At 36.1% G+C, this 20,070-nt stretch overlaps 2 protein-coding genes across 6 annotated transcripts; both read right to left on the reverse strand.

Moving 5' to 3' along the window:
* Window positions 1–43: 43 nt before the first annotated feature.
* Window positions 44–5,749, reverse strand: LOC149020553 (serine/threonine-protein kinase 52-like). Its single transcript, XM_089148723.1, has 6 exons — window positions 4,865–5,749; window positions 3,817–3,938; window positions 2,189–2,385; window positions 1,810–1,984; window positions 1,038–1,172; window positions 44–957 (listed from the first exon to the last, which is right to left on the reverse strand). Exons 1-6 carry the CDS (start codon window positions 5,106–5,108, stop codon window positions 751–753), a joined length of 1,080 nt encoding a protein of 359 aa, XP_089004849.1. The 5' UTR covers window positions 5,109–5,749; the 3' UTR covers window positions 44–750.
* Window positions 5,750–7,698: 1,949 nt separating this feature from the next.
* Window positions 7,699–19,249, reverse strand: LOC149020554 (uncharacterized). Of its 5 annotated transcripts, none has more exons than XM_089148729.1 (20): window positions 18,921–19,066; window positions 18,815–18,863; window positions 17,891–17,928; window positions 17,770–17,792; window positions 16,636–16,742; window positions 16,495–16,546; window positions 16,333–16,414; window positions 14,540–14,630; window positions 13,198–13,236; window positions 12,981–13,045; window positions 12,784–12,846; window positions 12,340–12,395; window positions 12,183–12,256; window positions 11,977–12,069; window positions 11,789–11,890; window positions 11,599–11,679; window positions 11,430–11,521; window positions 11,303–11,318; window positions 9,055–9,165; window positions 7,699–8,957 (listed from the first exon to the last, which is right to left on the reverse strand). In XM_089148729.1, the coding sequence occupies exons 1-20, from the start codon at window positions 18,944–18,946 to the stop codon at window positions 8,856–8,858; spliced, it is 1,362 nt and encodes a 453-aa protein (XP_089004855.1). In that variant the 5' UTR covers window positions 18,947–19,066; the 3' UTR covers window positions 7,699–8,855. The 5 variants fall into 5 exon arrangements, with proteins under 5 accessions (XP_089004855.1, XP_089004854.1, XP_089004853.1 ...); XM_089148728.1 differs by adding an exon at window positions 19,233–19,249 and having other exon boundaries at window positions 7,700–8,957; window positions 18,815–18,963; XM_089148727.1 differs by adding an exon at window positions 19,139–19,208 and having other exon boundaries at window positions 7,700–8,957; window positions 18,815–18,963.
* Between the last annotated feature and the right edge of the window lie 821 nt (window positions 19,250–20,070).

Consider the following 20,070-nt stretch of genomic DNA (forward strand, 5'->3'; position numbering starts at 1 on the left):
TGCAATATGTTTTTTGTTTTTGTTTTTTTTTTGTCTTTTCACTTCTACCTTTTAAAAACAATTACAATTACTAAAGAATTGGCTTAGTGATGATTTTTTTTGGTAGAAAATTAGCAATGACCAACAGCTCCTCTTAGTGAAGAGGGAAGAATTAACGCTGATATTATATTTAATAATCCCTCGTCACCACCAATGTATGTAATTATAACTCATTCCTTCTGTCGACCTCTGGATGAGCTGAAATTAAACGAACATGGGGGAAAAATTGGAGACATAAGACAGTAACAGAAACCCTACAGAGAATGTACAGCAGGCTGCTGAGTGGTGGGTTGGGATTCTGAATCCATTCATGAAGAACCTCCTGACTCCAACACATTGCTAATCTAATCTATCTAAAAAACAGTAACGACATTTTGATGTATTTATATTCTTTTCCAACTTTAAATCTTTGTTTAATTCAAATTCGACATAAATACATATAACCTAATTTCTGTCATATGCTAGCAATCAATAGAAAAGGGGCGTCGAAGAGAACAAATATTAGCTTTATATCATTTAAAAAATAAAAAACTTTTACATGATTATTCCCATAATGATAATGGGAAATGAGGCTGCAGAGCTCCCCCGAGGCTACACCAACCATCCACTGCCTCTTCGGTTCTGAAATCCCTACTTTGAACTCGATCCAAATTACAAATCTTGATCACCATCTTCTTCTCGGCTCCACTCCAAAGGATAATCATAATCTTCTTAAGGCCCTCGTTTTTTACGGAAGCAGAGACATCCCTGTTGCTGATCAGGGGGTATCATCCCCCCACCCTTTGATGTGTCAATTGCCTCTAACATGGCCACCACCTCATCCATCTCCGGGCGTTTGTCAGGGTTCGCATCCCAACATCGCTTCATTACATTTGCCAGGGAGTTTGGGCAACAACGTGGTATCTCTGGTCTCAGGTTCTGTAATTCCAAGAATAGCTTAGGTTAAATCTTTCAGATCCAGTGCACAGCTTAATTTGTCATAAACACAAATGATGTACCTGGCGAACAACAGCTGAAGTCACTTCTGAGAAGCTTAGATCTGGATAAGGCATGTCACAACAATATATTTCCCACAAGCAAATTCCAAAACTGTAGACATCGCATTTCCTGTTATACGGGTTGCCATTAAGGACCTGAATAAACCACAAACCCAAGTCACACGTTAGGTTAAACACACAAAATTTCTATTAACGAGCGTTAAAATCGTACATTTGCAGTGCTCGTCAAATTCCACCATTAATATTCACTTTTCTTCTGCAGCATGTATGCGGGAGTAGGTGTGTGTGAGGCTTGGAAAGCAGACTGAATTGGAGGATGGTCAGCATTCTTAGACAGCGAACTACAGTAGTGATGAAGAACCCAGAAATTTTTGACATGTGAAGAAAGAGCAGCTCAATATTCCCCTTGTCAGGGTGGTGAAGTAAAGATTGCTACTCCAGTTCTCCTATTTTTCTCCCCACTAAATGCTTTCTAATTTAGTCAACTCAGTTATTATTTGGGGGATAACACCAGATGTATAGTTTCAACTTTCAATAGATATTCAATAGTTGGTGCAAGTAGGTGAAGCTTTTACCAGCATTGCTTTTGCGCACACTAACTGTGTGGCAAGCAACCCCATTTGTCGGGTGTTCTGGGTAGTTGAGGTGATTTTACACTATAATTGCACATGCCCAGGAATCTAAGAATCACTCAAGAAAAATATCCTTCCAAATGAACAGAACAAAAACATTGATAAATTAAATCCTAACTAAAAGCAGATTTGCAATATACCTCAGGCGCCATGTAACCGAGGGTCCCAGTCTCACCCGTCATGTCATTAGGGTTTTGAGCCTCCACACGAGCAACACCAAAGTCAGCTATTTTTACAGTGCGTGTCTTATCCAAAAGCATGTTTTCTGTCTTCACATCCCTATGAACAATCTTTTTGGAGTGAAGATAGCTCAACCTACAGGAGAGAAATTCGTTTTTCAAGTGGTTGGTTCTAGAGTTCAAGATCCTGGGATAAATCTTTATACTGAATAACCCAATCATAACATAATCACTAAAAAAGAAGCAAAATATCAACTTCAAATAGAATTTTTTTTTTGGGGGGTGAGGGGGAAGAAGCATAGAGAGCGAAAGAAAGAGACAATTGGTAGAAGAGTCTGACCCTCGTGCAAGATCCAATGCTAGCTGAATAACAACTTTGAAAGCTAATTTCCTACGCCGGTTCTTTATGAGATATGATTTCAGAGCACCTCCTGGCAGATATTCAACAACAACACAGCAAACAGAACTTGGCATGGTCACATGACCATTTTCTGTTTGAATGTTCAGGTCTGATGTGCCCATTGTAGCCCCTATAAACTGCATATAGTTCCAACGAATATAAGGACCAACATAAACATCTGGATGAGATTGCCATGACAGGCACCAAGTAACATTTGACACAAAAAGAAATAATTCAGAAAGTATAAATATCAACATTCCCTACAACGGGCCCTTTAAAATAACTTTGTTGAGGATTAACAACTTCAGTTTCACCCACCAATGAGATAGGATGATTTTACCAACATTCTGAAGTTGCAGAAAATAAAAAGTGGCAAAATATACAAACATGTTTGCTATATATCAGTGAAGAAACTAAAATCAATTAGTATATGAGCCCCCCCCCCCCCCCCCCCAAAAAAAAAAAAAAGGAAGGTCACAAACTTTAGAAATGTGATCCCATTAGTCCTTCACTATTAATTCCAGACGGTGTAAGCAAGCATTTAAAATATTTCCAGATGATAGTTAAATGTCATGAAAATAAGTACGACATAAGGGTATAGCTGATTGTATCCAACCTGGTTCCAGATTTTGTTATAACCACTCTTTTACATCCTACGTTGAAAAGATACCATTTTCTAGGGCTGTGGATTAATATGTCATTTCAATTGGTATGTATCAGAATCAGAAAAATTAATAGTCACAACAATGGTATCTGAGGTAATACAATCATTGAGGCAGTTCTCTGGGATCGTGTTTCCACCAGTAGTTCTTCCAAGGTCCAAGAAGATGTCTTTGCCCTCTATTTTTCTTTCTTTGATCAGATATACAAATGGAATTGGAATAGTTCAGTTGCAGATGAAAAATGTAATCATGGTTGGGATGGTGGATTATTCTTTTTTTTTTTTACTTTCTACCAAGGTTTGAGGGGGTTACATATTGTGAGGTCCAAGTGAGGGAGAAACTAGGGTTTGCTGCAGGTACAGAAACTTTGTTCTTGACCCAAGGTATCCATGGCTGCTAAACTTGGTGATCCAACAGAGAGAGAAAGTGAGAGAGTTCCCATGGGGATGGGGATGAATCAAAATGAAAATGGAAAAAATAACTAGAAAAAACAGCAAAATTGTTAAACTCTTAATGTTGATCAACTTATCATGAAATTATAATTTGCATGTCCAGTTCTCAAACATTTAATGGGTCTCACTCACTTCAGTTTCACATTCAGCCTCTTTGACAGAGGTGCAACCTTTTACCTACTTGAAGGAGGTATATGGCTTGGCATCCCCTCCTCCACCCCTGTACTCCGTCTGCCAATTCCAGAAACCGGATGGCAATAGTGTTTTGTAGCTAGCAGCAATGGCAAGTTGTTTTCTTTTTCAACTACGTAAACACAAAAATTGATTAAAGAGAACCTATCAGTTATTGGCATGCACAACTTTGTAAAACCATTAAGATCCGGATAAAGCGTTCTGGAGATATTCAATTTGGAGAAATGGTTGAGAAAGAGACAGAACAGAAAAGGAATGCTACCTTGGTTACATTAGGATGATCAAGCTTATGCCAGACAGCAACTTCATGGGTGAAAGCTTGCCTCAGTGAAACAATCTCAGCATCAGATCTGCAACCTTCTTCCCCCCAGTCAAGCAATTTAACTGAAAGCAAGAACAGCTGTTAATGAAAAGATTCAGAATATTACAACCTTGAAACCATTAGATACTCCATGGGAATAAAACCATATAAAAATAAAACGAATAAGAAACTCAGAAATTTAGAAGAAGAGTCAAAAGCTATCTGGCATGAAACAGGAGAAGCAAAATCAGAAGGCAATGTATTTACAACCGTAATCATCTTCTTAGTCCAATTAATAAAAAACTTATTGATAATATTTACACCGATAAAGCAAGCAGTTTGAGAACTAGAGAAAATTTGGATCACATGAAAGTTCAGAAAGGAAAATCACCAATCCAGCTGAAACACGTGAATTACAGACTTAGTCAAGGACCAAATCCCACCACTTCCTCAAATCAATTTGGATATCTTTTCTTTTTGAGTGGGGAGGGGGGGCATGAAGAGGACGATTCGATAGGAGCAAAAATGTCCTTGGAAAATTTACAGAGTATATCATAAAAGAAGCAAACTGAGCAAGAAGGTTAAGACAGAAAATTTGCGGGTACTGGGAAATTATAATGAGAGAAAGCTGAAACATCATCTCAAACACTTCTTGTACGGAATTTCTCGACGCAACGAACGTTAGGGTTCTAGTCTGCGGAAGCTATTATTTACTGGCCCTTTTAGAAACCAACACCACATTAACATATAAAACCAAATTGATATCCATTAAAATGTAATTAAAACAGATATACCCATAGCAATGAGAACAACTGCCGAAAACAGGTCAGGCGGCGGAAAATACGAAGAACAAACGGTTGTAGTCGGTTTAAATTTCAAGTTTTCGATAGAAATTAAACAAGAAGGAATTTTTCTCAGGGAGATTGAGGTAGGGGTGGAGTCGAGAGATATGAATAAAAACGTTAAAAGTATAAAATTTTTATTTTGTAGATGAGTTTCTTTCTCTTACCTGCGACGTCTTGACCATCGTAAATCCCTCTGTGAACCGTGCCAAAGGTGCCTCGAGCTATAACACTTTTTATAATAAGCTTCCTAGGATCGATCTCCCATTCTTCTCTACTGCTCAAATCCTTATTCTCCTCCTTCTTCTTCTCCACAGTAACTGCTCGATTGAGATGCCGTTCGAGCTGTTCATCTAAACTCTTCAGGTCGATCTGATCTGCCCTAATGAACACATCACTATTCTCCTTCATACTTGCTTGACTTCCGCTTGCTCGCCTCCCTCAAACAATAACCCCCGAGAATCAAATCACTGAAAATAAGACAAAAAGAAAAAACCTACCTTTTTCTTTACAATATTAGTCTCTAATTCTCTGCAACAGCAAAGTATTACAAGGGACCAAGGGCTTTGCAGCTGCTAGTGCCCCTTCTGCTTCTTCCTCTCTCGTCAACTATTTCTCTCTCTCTCTCTCTCTCTCGAATCTCTACTTCTTCCTTCCTCCCTCTCTCCTTGTCATCCATGTGGTCACACATGCATTGCCTTAACACGGATTAACACAACGTGTGTAACTGACCCACCTCGATTTCTTCTTTTCCACAGAAAAAGAAATCAAAATCAAAACTTTCTTTTGCTCTCTCTCTCTCTCTCTCTCTCTCTCTCTCTGCGTGGACGATGAATAAAAGGTTTCTTCCCTGGATTTTGTTTCTGCTTTCAACTGGGGAATCAACAGTAGACAGATCATTGATGGGATTCACGGTCAAAACTCAAAACGTACTTCTTTCTACAACCAACTCCTTGTAAATAAAGTTGTACAAAGTTGTTGTCTTATGCTTCGAGGCTTCCGTTGAAACTGGAGAGCTGGAGAACCATACAGGAAAAGGAAGTAGGTGGCCCTCCCTCTGTCTGTATCAGCTTGGTAAAAGCAATTATTAAAATCCTTAGTTCCTTACCATAAAAAGCAAATAATTTAATTAAATTCAGATTTGATTTTCTTAGTTTCAAATAATACACTGGATTTGGTTTTGTTTTCCATGTTGAATACTCATTTATAATTCACCAACTAATCCTTTTCAATGAAACGGCTTTTCTGTTTATTTATATGGATATATAATCTTTCCCAACCCCAAAAAAAAAAAAGTATATAACTATTTGTGTGAAATTGAGAATTCAAACATTTTAGGTAGACTTCTAAATGGATAGTAGAAATTTACCTTTGAATTCGCATTTGTATTCATTTAAGGATGTCCATATCTTGAGATTTTTTACCGGAAATATCAGTATCCCTCCGCTAAGCAACCGGATTCGGATTCGGATAATTGCTCATCAGGATCGGATAATATCCATAAAAATTTATCCCGATGGAGTAAAGTATTCAACTCTTTTTTTTTTTTTTTTTTTGATAATCGGGATTCAGTTACCGATAATCGGTAATCAGATAATCGAAAATTAAAAATAATCCGATGAAAGTAAAGTATTAAACACTTTTCTCTGAAAAGGGGCTAATAATTGGATTCGGAAACCGGCAATTGGTAATTGGAAATCGGAAATATAAAAAATGATAATCACCAATCAATAATCGGATCAGGTTATTATCGAATATTCGATAAAGTTTCGGATTCGAATTCAGATGTCTTCTCTAAATTTTTGCTGGATTCGGATACTGGTGTATCTGAGCTTTAAAATCAAATTCGTTTACAGGTCTACTTTTAGGAGCATTACGTAACAGGCTAAGAAACAGTTTTTGGTGTTCTTTTGTTCTCAAAATGCCAAAAAATATTTGATAAGGTCATTCTTCCGTTTTTAGAAAAAGAATCGATCCATTTTTCATTTCTAAGAAGGCTTTTTACAAAATAAATTTGTCTTGTCTGTTGTTCTCAAAAACAAAAAGTATGTAAAAAAGGGACATTCAACCCAAACTTCATTCACAATCAACCCAAACTTCATTCACAAGCAAATTTTAACTCCTTCCTATGGTGACAATATATTTTTAGTTTTTTAAGTCTCCCTCATCTCAAGTGTTCTCAATACAAATTTAACCATCAATCAAAATTGTGCTCAAACCACTATTCTTTGATTAGCTCATAAAATTGTTTTGGTGCTGCTCAATTAATGCTCAACACCTGAAGTGAATCGTTGAGAAACAGATGATCGAGGTCAAATCTCAATCGAGATCATTCACAAAGCATTAAGTCAAGCTTCTCAACTCACCTCCTCTTGGTCCCTTTGGATTTACCCTTCTATATATTAGTATTTTTAAAAGCAGATATCTTTTTAGATTCTATTCCGTCACTGTAAACGTAATAGAAAGATCATCCAAGTAAACTAGATAGCTGCCATTTCTAGAACAAACCCAAAAGGATTAGAAAAGAAAGACATAAAATGGTAGAGTGGAAGAGAGGAGACGTGTTTTTTCATAAAATTGCTCTTCAACGTCTACTGTCTGTTCTTCCTGGTCCTTCATCATCTTTTATTATTGCTTGCATCACAGGAATAAGATGTAGGCACGGAAGATTAGTGAATTATGTGAGGAGAAGATGAGATAAGGTAGAAAATTGTTTATCAAAGATATAATAAGAAATAGAACCAATTAAGGACAAGTTGAGTTGAACCTAGAGAATCTGTTCTTAAGCATTTCATCAAGCAACAACCCAGCTGGTAATAACACGATGATTCCTAAATTTAAGAGATCAAGTCTCTCTTTTTTTATGGTAAAGAGAGATCAAGCCTGTAAGATCATCTTATTATATAGTAGAGTTTACAAAACTGTACACTATGTCTTTCCATATATAATTTATATAAGTCATCAGAGAAGGCAGACTCGAATAGGTGCGGGTGAAATTTGATTGAGCCTCACCTGACGCAGTCATTCAAGAGAACCAAAAACAAGCTTGTAATATTGAACCATGGCTAACATTAATTAAGGTATTCTGTAGACGATGAAATCTTGAATTATTCTAAAGTGTCGGCTGGAAATTAAGTTTAAGTGTTGAATATGATCTGATCGTTCTTCACACGGAAAAGAAAGTGCTTAGGTCACTTGGGTGCAACAATTTGTTCTCTTTAAGGAAAAAAAAAATTCCTCCATTGATAAACTTCACTGTTTTTGAATGGAATAATAGAAGAGCAAACAAGACTTTTATTTGATTTTGTCATTGAATGCATATTAGATTGTCATTTCTTTATTTTGATTGATACCATTTATTAAATACTCAGGAAGAACTTATCCTCAAGCTAGTCAAATAGCCACATATGGACTCTCAATGTCGAGTTATATATGTGGGTTTCGCAAGGCCATCCAATATGCACCAAACGTCTTGTTATGACGTAGAGAAGTAATTAGGTAATATGTTTCCGTAATTATGATGATCAGAAATTAATACTTCCATCTTTGACAAGTAATCCAACGTAATTTGCCATCACACCTATCTTCTCCAAATGATTTAGGTTTTGACTTTTCCCTAATGTGATCAGTCAAGGAGATATTAATGATACGAACTCAAATATAAACCATCAACTACGTATCAAGTCAAAATCTGGGTTAACTAAGCCATACATTTTTGGATTCAGATATAGGTTCTTCTATACAGGTCATGTATGAATTGACTGTGGCTTCAATCATTAGAGAGAAAAAAGTAAGTTGTAATTACATTTCTTGCTTCACCTATATCCAAGAACTGAATTACATGATCTCCACAGTAATGCATGCACCAACTAAATCCAAGAAATGCCATGAAAATGTTTTTGCACCAGGATTTAATTGCTACTTACAAGTGGAAAACAAGCCAACATGCGACAAAATTTCCATAACCAAGGCAAAAACACCATGAGTGGCTTTTCACAGAAGCTTTTACCTGCCTTTACAAGACGGGGGCTATCTGTGGCAAGATGATAATGCAAATTTATCTACAGGATGGAATGTGGTTACCCTTCGGCTAACAATGACTTGCCAGACGAAAGTGGCTAAACTATGCAATGAGATGAAGATGGAGATGGCAAACTTTCAACCTCTCCGTCTCTTCTTCTCTGGGGTCGCATGTGCTTGTTTTGTGTCTCCGAAAGTCCTCCGCTGATAATTTTCAAATGCTTCTGAAACTGACTCGACCTGTTAAACAAATTCAACAAATAAATAAATGTCATTTGACTGGGGGCGAGTAGGGAATCAATAACATACAAATAGCACAATATTGCCTTCCACGAACCAGTTCAGGCTTTTTGGCATAGACCCTCACGATCATATCTTGACAATATGCAGGCAGTATGTGACTGATGGAGTCCTCTTTTATTTTTATTTTTTCATTGCTATCATAGTCCTGTCATAAAAAAACTGTTAGCATTGTACACAGTTAAGTGTTGCTCAAGCTAAATTCGAGATCGAGAGTGAATGAAACCCTAAAGAAACAAAATGCTGGACTTTCATTATAAGTTAAGAAATAATACAACTCCAGTAAGCAATTAACAAAAGTACAGCAACATCAGTAATCATCCTTCATAATCACTCTCCAAAAGCTCCCAAGTGGTCCCTATACAGGAGAGGGCTTTTATATGAAGGCAATGTACGAAGGAATCTGTGTACCTGACACCCAATGGAGCCCTTATGGAAAGAAAATTGCCAGTGTGGGCACATTGTCTATTATGAAAGGATATAATGGAATTTGAACAAAGGCAGTACAGCAATCATTTTCCCTTTCATTAATTAAAAAAATCTAAGCCTCATAAGTCATTTCAGTATATAAACTTGCAAACCCAATGTCAAGCCTAGCACAACCTATATAATGGAGTTTGAACAAAGGCTGTACAGCAATCATTTTCCTTTTCATTAATTAAAAAAAAATCTAGGCCTCATAAGTCATTTCAGTGTATAAACTTACAAACCCAATGTCAAGCAAAAGCCTAGCACAACCTTCCTCCTTTTGGAGAAAAAACAAATAAAGATGTATTTTCACAGATTAATGTTAGTCCGCAACACTGCAATATATATGTCCTAAATAAATGACCACACCTTGTCCTCAAGTCAACTATGATAGATGGTCTTCCCGTCATAAGCAATGACAGTACTGTTTTCCTCACAGAAAAGTAGGCAAACTTGCATAATGGCGCCAAATCCTTGCAGGTTAGCATGCTACAACAACAAGCCTTGTCCCAACTAAATGAGGCTGGCTACATCGATTCTTGCCTTCCAATCAGTTCTGTTTGACGCCATTCTAGATACAAGGACTAAGCTATGTATATCCTTTCTCACCACTTCTTTTATGGTTTCTCAAGTCTAACCCTAGTTCTTCTAATTCCTTCAAATTGGCTTCAATCACTTTTTTGTACAAGGGCATTTACGGCCTTGTAGAACGTGATTGTACCACCTCAAATGACTTTCTTGTAGCTTATTATTTATGGTAGCTACTCTCAGAGCAGTTCTACCAATGATCATTCTGTATTATCCTTCCTACTTACCACTCATCCCTCTTCGCATCTTCATTTCCACTCATTGAGTATATCTATACGATGCTTCTTAACACTATGCACCATACATCGTAAGTTGGTTATATAGAATATTTCTTTGAGCTTTAAAGGAAAACACCAACCACACAAGACCCAACATGCACCGCTCCACTTCATCCATCTTACTTTAATTTTACACCCCGTTGCATGTTGGCATGCTATAGACCAAAATTTATAAAGTTTCATTCCTTTCTAAAGCAGCAGCTAGTACACAATTTAGAATTCTAATTCTTTTTTCCCCACCTTCATCTAAAACTTATTTTACCTTCCCTTTTCCTTGGTCTAGTATTAAAGGAGATAGGATAGATCACACACTTTTTCTAATAAATAAATAAATAAATATATATATATATATATATATATATATATATATATATATATATATATATATATATATATATATATATATGGAAATCATAGTTTGCTGAGACTCAAAATTCACTGTCATCAAGAATAATGAGTGCCATGAATGAAACAGTAAAAAAGAAAAGAAAAAAAAAAGCGCTCCAAGAAGGGCTTATAATAACCTGAACTATTCTACTCCATAGAAAAAGAAAAAATGCTGCAGGTTGGCATGCTATATAGACCAAAATTTATAAAGTTTCATTCCTTTCTAAAGCAGCAGCTAGTACACAATTTAGAATTCTAATTCTTTTTTCCCCCACCTTCATCTAAAACTTATTTTACCTTCCCTTTTCCTTGGTCTAGTATTAAAGGAGATAAGATTAGATCACACACTTTTTCTAATAAATATATATGTGGAAATCATTGTTTGCTGAGACTCAAAATTCACTGTCATCAAGAATAATGAGTGCCATGAATGAACCAGTAAAAAAGAAAAGAAAAAAAAAGGCGCTCCAAGAAGGGCTTATAATAACCTGAACTATTCTACTCCATAGAAAAAGAAAAAAAGCAGCAGGTATTTAGACCACAGTGGGAGAATTTAGTACTAACCGTGAAAAACCAGATGCTGGAGGAGGAAACACATGCACAATAGACAATGAAAGCAGTTAAAAGATTAACAGAGACAGATATGTAAATAAAAGAGAAGCAATTAATGGGTTGGATCGTTCTCAACTACCTCTCAAGAGGATTGTACTTGCCACGAGTCAAATCAATCTTGACATTACTAACAATGACATCATCTTTACTTAAAGTGGCCTCACTGCTTTTCTGCATTTAATGAAATTATTAACAATCTTAACAGGAGATGTTTTACACTACATGAGGAAGAACAAATTTCAAGTAACCTGGCAACAAATAATATCTTCGGGGGTGACAGGTTTAAAGTGCTCTTGTCTGTCCCTCGGAACAGGAAACTCATTACAATACTGCCATTAACAGCACATGGATGTTAGGAAACAAAAATAAAAATTAGTTTGCAAAAATAAACAAGGTTATCATGAGCAAAACAGAGGTGTAGAATCAGAACTCCAATACCTGGTACAAATCCCGTCTGCGGATACGTTGAATCAAATCCCTTGAATGCCTCAGCTCATCACTGGGGTCTGTTTCAATTATTTTCAGTATCGTATCATCTAACTACAATCCCAGAATGACATAAAAAATTAGTGCCATGTGACAGCAAGATTGAAGACATGAATAGAAAACTCCAACAGTAATCAAACCTTCCAGAAGTCAGCAGGCTGGTTGATTTGAGAAGAAATTTTTAGGTAACTGTCTGCTTCTACTAAAGCATCCACACACATGAGTTCTATCGCCTACAAAGAAAACATAACATTAGGATGGAATACAATATTAAGTGTTAAATAAGAACCACGGTTCATGCCAATAATAGAAACCTCAGACATCTAATTTTATTATGGAATTGTACCTTCACTTTTGAATGTGTGTAGACAGTTCGCCAAAGATCAGCACGAGTTGAAAACAGCTTATAGACAGAAAGATCTGGCAAAATCATGCAGACATAAGTAAAAGAACTGCAACAAATGAAGCATTGAGGAAATTTTCAAGCAGCAGGAAATACTAACAATCCTGAGCACGATAACATATTTCATCATCAATAACACGCATAATTTGCATTAATCTGCAAAAGAGCTTAAAAATTAGTATTATCAATTTAATCAATATATTTCAGCATGTGAACTTAGTGCATTGATAGCCTTGTGGTGCCAAGAAAGGCCACTCTTACAAGATATTGGGTTCAAGCCTCTTTATTCACATCTTCTCTCCCCCCCACCTATTCTGACTACCCATCCAAAATAAAACAACATGTTCAGCGAAAATTGCAGTCGTCGAATTGAGATCCCGGTCGAGATTTTGATGACGGCCCCATGTTTTTCAACGGTCGAGATTGAACCAAGATCTCAATCCGACGACTGCACTTTCCAGGCTGAACAGTCCTACACATTTATTGCGCAGCACTGAAGCAAATTCAGTAACATGACTAAGCTACATCCAAAAAGGAAACAAACCTCTCAAACTGAAAACTGCAGCCTAGACCACAAGCTCGACAATCACGGATGATATAATCAAACCTAAAAGAACAGTAACATCCTTGGATCATCATTACAATCCTTTTTATACAAAAATAACGAAATAAGCTGAAAAAACAATTACAGAGGGTGGGGGACCAGAATAAATGGTAAGATATTTTGTCACCAGAACATACTTGTCAACATCTATTCCATTACGACCATTTGCAACAATATCATACAAAAATTTCTTCTCCCTGCTCTAAATATAAACAAAGAGAACCAGATATAAGTTATGGAACTGAGGCATATGTCTAGGAAGAGAGAAACAAAATAAAAGATGATTGACAGGCAGTAAAGAATTTGATAAATAAGACATCAAGTGATTTAAGCTCCCAAACAACAATATCTTACCTTTGGAACAACAGTTTCAGGGCTAGCAAGAATCATTTCCTGTATGGAGGAAACAAAGAAAAAGGAAAAAGGGTTAGTTATTCCAGTGGGTAAAATAAGATTAGACAAAGTCAACACAAGCAATAAAAATAAATAGTGACGATAAAATGATGAAAACCACAGCAGTAATACTAGCAATAAGGGGGAAAAAACAGGACTCATTCAATTCAATGCTTCTTCCAATTTTCTCTCCCTTCTCCAATTGGTTTATGATTGGACACCGCTTATAATATAATCAATAGAAGGGAATACCCAGTGCACAAGGCTTCCACCACTGCAGGATCTGGAGAGTGTCATAATGTACACAGCACCCCTGCTTTCGTAGAGAAGTAACGTCAATCTCATTCCTGTAACCACTTAATCACAATGGAGCAACCTTTCCAGTACAATAAGGTCTGCAGCCTACCACTGAATTAATATACGTGGAGAATACAATAAGAGGATGTCCCACAGAATAGCATATATATTGGCAATATATTTGCTACATGGCAGCTTGATTGAGTTGCAAATTACATGGGCATCCTGACCACATAAGACTCCATTATTGTCAAGAGTCACCTGAATCAGACTTTGCCATGTTCTTAGAAAACAATAAAAAGAATTCAGCCTTGTCCCAACTAATTGGGATCGTCTACAAGGATCCTTACCCTCCAATCATCTCCATTCAATCCAATTATTGATACTACGCCACGTACTAAACAAGTGTGGAAAACGTTGCTGAAAATTTTTAGTGCTTCAAACATGGAGATGAATTGCAGAAAATACAAAAAAAAGAGGGAATGTTCATTAATGGAGGAGGCAAATTTTCCAGCAAAATACAAACGTCATCAAACAAATTTTGCTCGAAAAAATGTATAATTAAGTATATATGACAGCAACTCTCAAACCTCCGACCACAACAAAAAGAAGAAAAAAATTACTCTTTTCTGTTGGTTCCTACCTTTCGCTTTCTTTCTCAAAATCAATAAGAAAGCTAAAATATAAACCAAAATATCCAATAATAGCACAACTGTCTCCTCAGAAAATTAGTTCTATTGTGGCGGAAACAGATACACTTGCCTATCATATAAGTTACATTTGTACATGGTTGTATCTGCATAACTTACTCATTCCATAAGTTAACATTTGTGCATGCTTGTATCCGCATAACTTAAAAAAGTTGATAAAGAAATTCTGATAGCAACTTCTTTATGAAAATAAACAGAAAATGAGACAACAGATGTGTAGAATAAAATGGCCAGGCACTATATTGTTAGGTAAAATAAAGTGCATCAAAACTTTGCCACGTAGCAATATCACTCACCTTTGCCCTTTTTATTATATCTGGATCTATTTCAAGACTGTTTTGGTCGATGATGTAATCAATCATATGAACAGACATGGTCTCATGAGACCTGAAAAAGGTTTGAACAAAACTATATAAAATCACCTCCTTGTAATCAGTATGACTAAGACACATCATCAGTACCAGAACTAAATTCAATGAGAAAAGATATCCATTAAAATGCTTCTGATAATTGTTTTAATGACTTGAATTTTTAGTTACAATAACCAACATGTTTTACCAAATAAACCTCAAAAAGAAGTTTAATAATAAGTTTTTCAGAAGCCAGTGGAGATTCCATTTAACTGACAAATAAAGTGTATGTCATCTAGTTCAAGTATGCTTATAACTACCTAGCTTGGAGAGTACGAGGGTAAATTGCAGTGATAGCGTAACATTCTTAATGGATTTGCGAGACGGACACAAATAAAAATGAGATATTACAATTATGCTGCACCAACCCCAACCTCTTAATCCAGCAGCTTGTGAAGAACAGCAACATTAATGAAGCAAACCTCAGTAATTTGCCATAAAACCAGAAAATTGATATCAGACAACACAGAGCCATGAAAATGTTATATATCTTCCCTTAAAAATAACCAATATTTGGATTTGAATATAATAAATACCTTCACTTTCTGTATAAATTATGCTGCATTTCTGAGCTGTCTCATATTGGTCATAAATACCAAGATTAGCAACAGTCGGTCTTCTAAGTTCTAACATCCCGTTATCATGCACATAGGATCTTCATATTGATCTCTTTTGCACAATTGTCGGGGGCAAAGACTATTCATAGAGTAACCTAGCACAAACTTTCTTGATGATTCCCAAGGGTTCTTAGGCTCTTTTTGGTATCAATTCTCATTCTCTAGTAATGCCTATTTAAAAGAAATAAGTACAAGAATTCATTATCGGTCAAGAACGAAAAATGATTAGGTGAATTTTGTCGAAAATAAATTATGGAATGAAAAATAAGTTTGGTGTCAAACTAAAAAAATGTTAGTAAATAATAGTGAGCAAGTAATAAAAGAGGGAAAAAGTATGGTTTTTATTAAAAAAATGTGTATTGACTATTTTACCCTCATCTTATCCATAAAATTTTAAGTAAACTTGTGCATAAATGAAGAGAATGAAATTCTTACCATAATTCATAATAGACAAAAAGTTCATTACGGATTTGGTAGTTTTTTCTTTATTTTAAATAAAATAAACTAATAATAGATGCCAAACAACTTAAAATAATGAAAAAACCTCATAATTGAGAATGATAATTGATACCAAAAAGAGCCTTAGAAAGGTTGTCTGCTGAATAGTCCTTTGTAATTGTGAAATATGATATTTTGATAAAATAATTTGTCTAACTTGCCAACCAGTTGAACTGTTTATACAGAAGATCAGACATTTGAAAAGAATTCCATATCAAAAGCTTTACCTAAATAAAGAAAAGCAAGCCTCTGTTGCCAAGGATATCCTAAGAAAACAAATAAAGGGCTGCTGTCATGCCCCAGCATCTAGTACCACTCATGTGAAATACACAACTTAACCTGAAACTTCCTCACTTTTTCCTTCTTTGGATAATCATGTGCCAACAACTAAAACCGCCCATATGAAATTACCAAGATAAAGCGAATAAAAGAAAATCACCCTCCCACCTTCAGGAAAAATTTTATTAGGACGTCTTTATTCTGTTGATTAAACCAGACAAATTTCATCATAATCATATTCATTAGAAGGCAGAAAGAAGGATTTCTACTAAGGGAAAGAATTACCATTTCGTACCACAAACTCGAGGAAGAAACTCGCGCTCAAACAAGTGACTGAAAGGTCCATGCCCTATATCATGCAGCAATCCTACAAAAGAAAATCAAAAACCACAAAATGAATCAGATGAGTCAAGATCACCCGGTTCTGTTTTAAGCGTAGTTAATTACCAGCAAGTTTTACGGTCTGCATGTCAAAACGATCAATATCAAGCTCAGACCCCTAGAAGACAGCAAAAGTATCCAGAAAACATCAGTAACAATGTATGGCTTCTGAACTGATTACTGATAGCATACAGGATCAGTTCATACATGGAGAAGTTTAAGTTTCTGAACTGCTTCACCAGCAAGGTGATACACCCCTAGAGAATGTTCAAAACGAGAATGTACAGCTCCTGGGTACACCAAGTGTGTTATACCTGAAATATATGTATACCATCAATCAATTAAAACCAACAAAAAGTGGAACAGAAAAGGAAATATGTCCCTGAAAGAAGTAGAAGAAAGAACAAAAATTAGGTAGAGGCTCTGTTTGCAGTGACATAAAGACTCAGGCTGCAGTGACTCCTAACCAAAAATGACTTCCTTTAATACACAACAATTGAAAACAGGAAATGTAAGTATTTCAGTTTTTTAATCACATGCAAATTTGTGTAACGGTTGCAGTTTTATATTCTTTACTTAGATGGATACTAAACACAAGTATTAAAACCAATTTACAGGAGCAGAAAGAAAAATTGATACAATTGAAATTCTTAAGCGCAATAATCTTTTAAGTCAGGCCATTCAAAATTTAAAAAATAATACTAATAAAGTTATAAAAAAAATTAAAACAAAACCCATCAAGCTCAGCAAGCCTTTAATGCTCTTTCACTAATCACAAGAAAAGCCTAAACATAAAAACAGAAAGCAGGGGCTAAAATATCAGATGCAACGAGAGTAAAGCAAGAAACCTTTCCCTGCTCCTGCAGGCAGGACATACTGAACCATCTCACAAAAATTGTACCCACATACATTCCTAATATATACTACTCATGTTTTAGACAGAATTAACCATATTGAGACAGAGCACCATTTAGCATATCATTAAGTGATCAATGTTGCGTCAGCAATTGATCTCCTACACTTGAGGAAAGAATGAAGAATAATACCCAAAATGTGAAAAAACAATGGGGAAAAGAGCATGAGCCTTCATTACTATTTATTTTTTGCATAATTACATGGGAAATAATTTTGTAACACATTTTCTTTTGTGGGTGGGGGGGGGGGGGGGACAAAACAAATATCAATAAATAAGCTGAAAAGCAAAGATTGTTCTCAGCATCATGGCAAAGAAATAGGATTTTCATCTGACTAGTTTTAACAATAATGGTGAAGAATAAAAAGGATTTTAACTATTATTATATTAGAAATAATGGTCAGAGAAATGGAGAAAATAAGACTTACCAAGTTGCTTTAGATCACGCAGTCTGCAAAAAGAAGCATATAATATGACATTACGCATTAGAAATATGAGGAGAGACGGAAATACAGTTACTGCAAGGAATCATCTCGAGAACACACTTGCCTCTGGAACTGCTGAGTGTCTATAAAGTCCAAAAAGAGCTGCAACAATTGAAAGAAAAAACACTTCCAATTGTGAGACCTACTGATCTAAGAACAAATGATTTACTCATGCAGTTGACTTTTTCAGCATGGCCGGTGGCCATTGTTCAGATACTGTTCACAAACAATTCGTCACATCACAGAAAAAGGTATACACATACGCCTAGAACAACATTGCAGGATGGAATCAACAAAAAAAAGTCAATCAAAGAGATACATGAAGAGTGTAAAAACTCATGGACAGGTGGGCGAAAAATTAAAAGCTACAAACTAAAACATAACGCCTAACACGTGAAACGGTTGAAATTCTTACTGTCCATTAATCAAGGGAAGGATTAAGCAGAAATCAGACAGATTTGTAAAAGCTTCACACAAGAGTTAGGAAAACGATAAGAAATTCAGTTTTGGAGCCAAAAAGAAACCAAACAAAAACAATAGCCTTCAGTACCAAAAGACTCGCTATAGAAGCACTTACGCGGTGGATATCCGGATTTCGAATCCTAAAAACTCGGAAACCAGATTTCGTAATTTGTTTTCTTAGCAATCGTTTACTATTTCTCGAATTTAACTCAATGCTTATCCTGCAAGTTCTCCAACTTTACGGTTAAGATAAGAAACGCCATTCTTACGAATCTAAAATTGATAAATACATTAAAATCCACACGAAACGCTTAATTCCTCTCCAAATCCATGGTTGTCTAACCGATTAATAATTCTGACAGGAATAAACTACTACAGATGTTGCCAAAGAGAAAAAAACTACGAAATCGAAGAGTAGCAGCAGCTTTACCAAAATAAAAAAAGAGTTGTAGCAATACTGAAAAGAAGAGTAAGAAGAGTAAGAAGAGTAAACATGAGAACACGAAGTTGGAAGCTATAGTCCCACCGGTTCAATAAAGATGCCTCCATGAACGTTGTCTTGAACAGTCTTGGAATTTCTTCGATCACGCAAAGGCTCAAAAACGGAGCCGAAATGGTTCGAGAGAACGAGGTCTCCATCATTTGACGAAGCTCCCATAGTTTCTTGCTATCGCTCTGCAACAGAGAAGAAAATGAGACGAAGATGGAATGAAGACTTCAATAGAAGACTTAGGGTACTTATATAGCGGAAAAAACTTAGAGAGGCCACAGCGTTAGAGTGCGAACAGACAGATAAAAGACGACAAGCAGTGGAGGAGACGTGGAAGAGGAAGTTACTGTTCGTACGAACGTGAGAAAAGAAATAAAACGGACAATAAGAAGGAATTGCAGAGACCGCTTGCGAGTTGTGAGTCGTGACAAGACAAAAAGCGGGAATTTCTTACATTGCTTACACGGTATGCCCTTCTTTTGGACAATTTCTTGGAGAACTAGGGAGTTTTTCGGGGATTAAAAGATTAAAACTACCCCCACCCAACCCAACCCAACCCAAAATTATATATAAAAAATTAACTGGGTGGGGTCCACACTAGCCAGAACACAGCTGGCAGAGGTCGTCTTAGTTGTTTCACTCGTGTTAAAGCTTAAATGGCGTTTGAGTAACGATTCGCGTCGGTCTTCCGGCTTCCGAAACTTCTCTAATTTTCTGTTAAAGTGACCGTTGCTTTTTCCGAATATTCCAAGATAAAATGTAAATGGGGTAACGCCTCTATTTTAATACTCAATGACTCCAAGGATTTCGGATTGGTGATATTTGGAACATTTTAGATTAGTTGTTTTTATTCGATTGATTTGATTTTTCTTTTTTTTTTTTTGATTCAACTAGGGATGGAATTCTTACCCAAAAAAAACTAGGTATAGAACTCAGTCAAACCTTTTACTATTCAAACCCTATAAGAAGTAAGATTACGCATCGGAGACAAACCTCCAAAATCTAATTTCGACAAAATAATTCCACATGTGACCAAACCAGCACTTTATTGGGTGTTGAAAATGATTCCAATGCAACACCGCTTTCTTCCACTTATGATTAAAATGACTTTCATGCCTTCTCTTCCCACTCTTGGCTACCTACTTTAGTGACAGTTAAACAATTCATATCAGTCCGTCGGATTGAGATCTCAACGAGATCAAAATTGAATTTTAAATCCAATGGTCCAAAATTTCGCTTGACCGTCATGCATGCGCATGACTCAAGCAATTTTGCTTCTCTACTAACTATAT

The sequence above is a fragment of the Hakea prostrata genome, chromosome 3 (genome assembly GCF_041222555.1).
Source record: "Hakea prostrata isolate BN-2017 chromosome 3, UWA_Hpros_2, whole genome shotgun sequence".
In the NCBI taxonomy this organism is placed as follows: domain Eukaryota; kingdom Viridiplantae; phylum Streptophyta; class Magnoliopsida; order Proteales; family Proteaceae; genus Hakea; species Hakea prostrata.

Bases quoted from the DNA above. Each gene is read 5' to 3' on its own strand.
- LOC149020554 (XM_089148728.1), bottom strand. From the start codon at position 18,946: ATGGGAGCTTCGTCAAATGATGGAGACCTCGTTCTCTCGAACCATTTC. The intron at 17,793-17,890 runs GCAAGTGTGTTC...TTCTTTTTGCAG, and splicing joins GACACTCAGCAGTTCCAGAG to ACTGCGTGATCTAAAGCAAC. The intron at 16,547-16,635 runs GTATGAACTGAT...GCTGTCTTCTAG, and splicing joins AGAAACTTAAACTTCTCCAT to GGGTCTGAGCTTGATATTGA.
- LOC149020553 (XM_089148723.1), bottom strand. From the start codon at position 5,108: ATGAAGGAGAATAGTGATGTGTTCATTAGGGCAGATCAGATCGACCTG. The intron at 2,386-3,816 runs GTAGCATTCCTT...AACTATATGCAG, and splicing joins ATCATCCTAATGTAACCAAG to TTTATAGGGGCTACAATGGG. The intron at 1,985-2,188 runs GTCAGACTCTTC...TCTCTCCTGTAG, and splicing joins GCATTGGATCTTGCACGAGG to GTTGAGCTATCTTCACTCCA.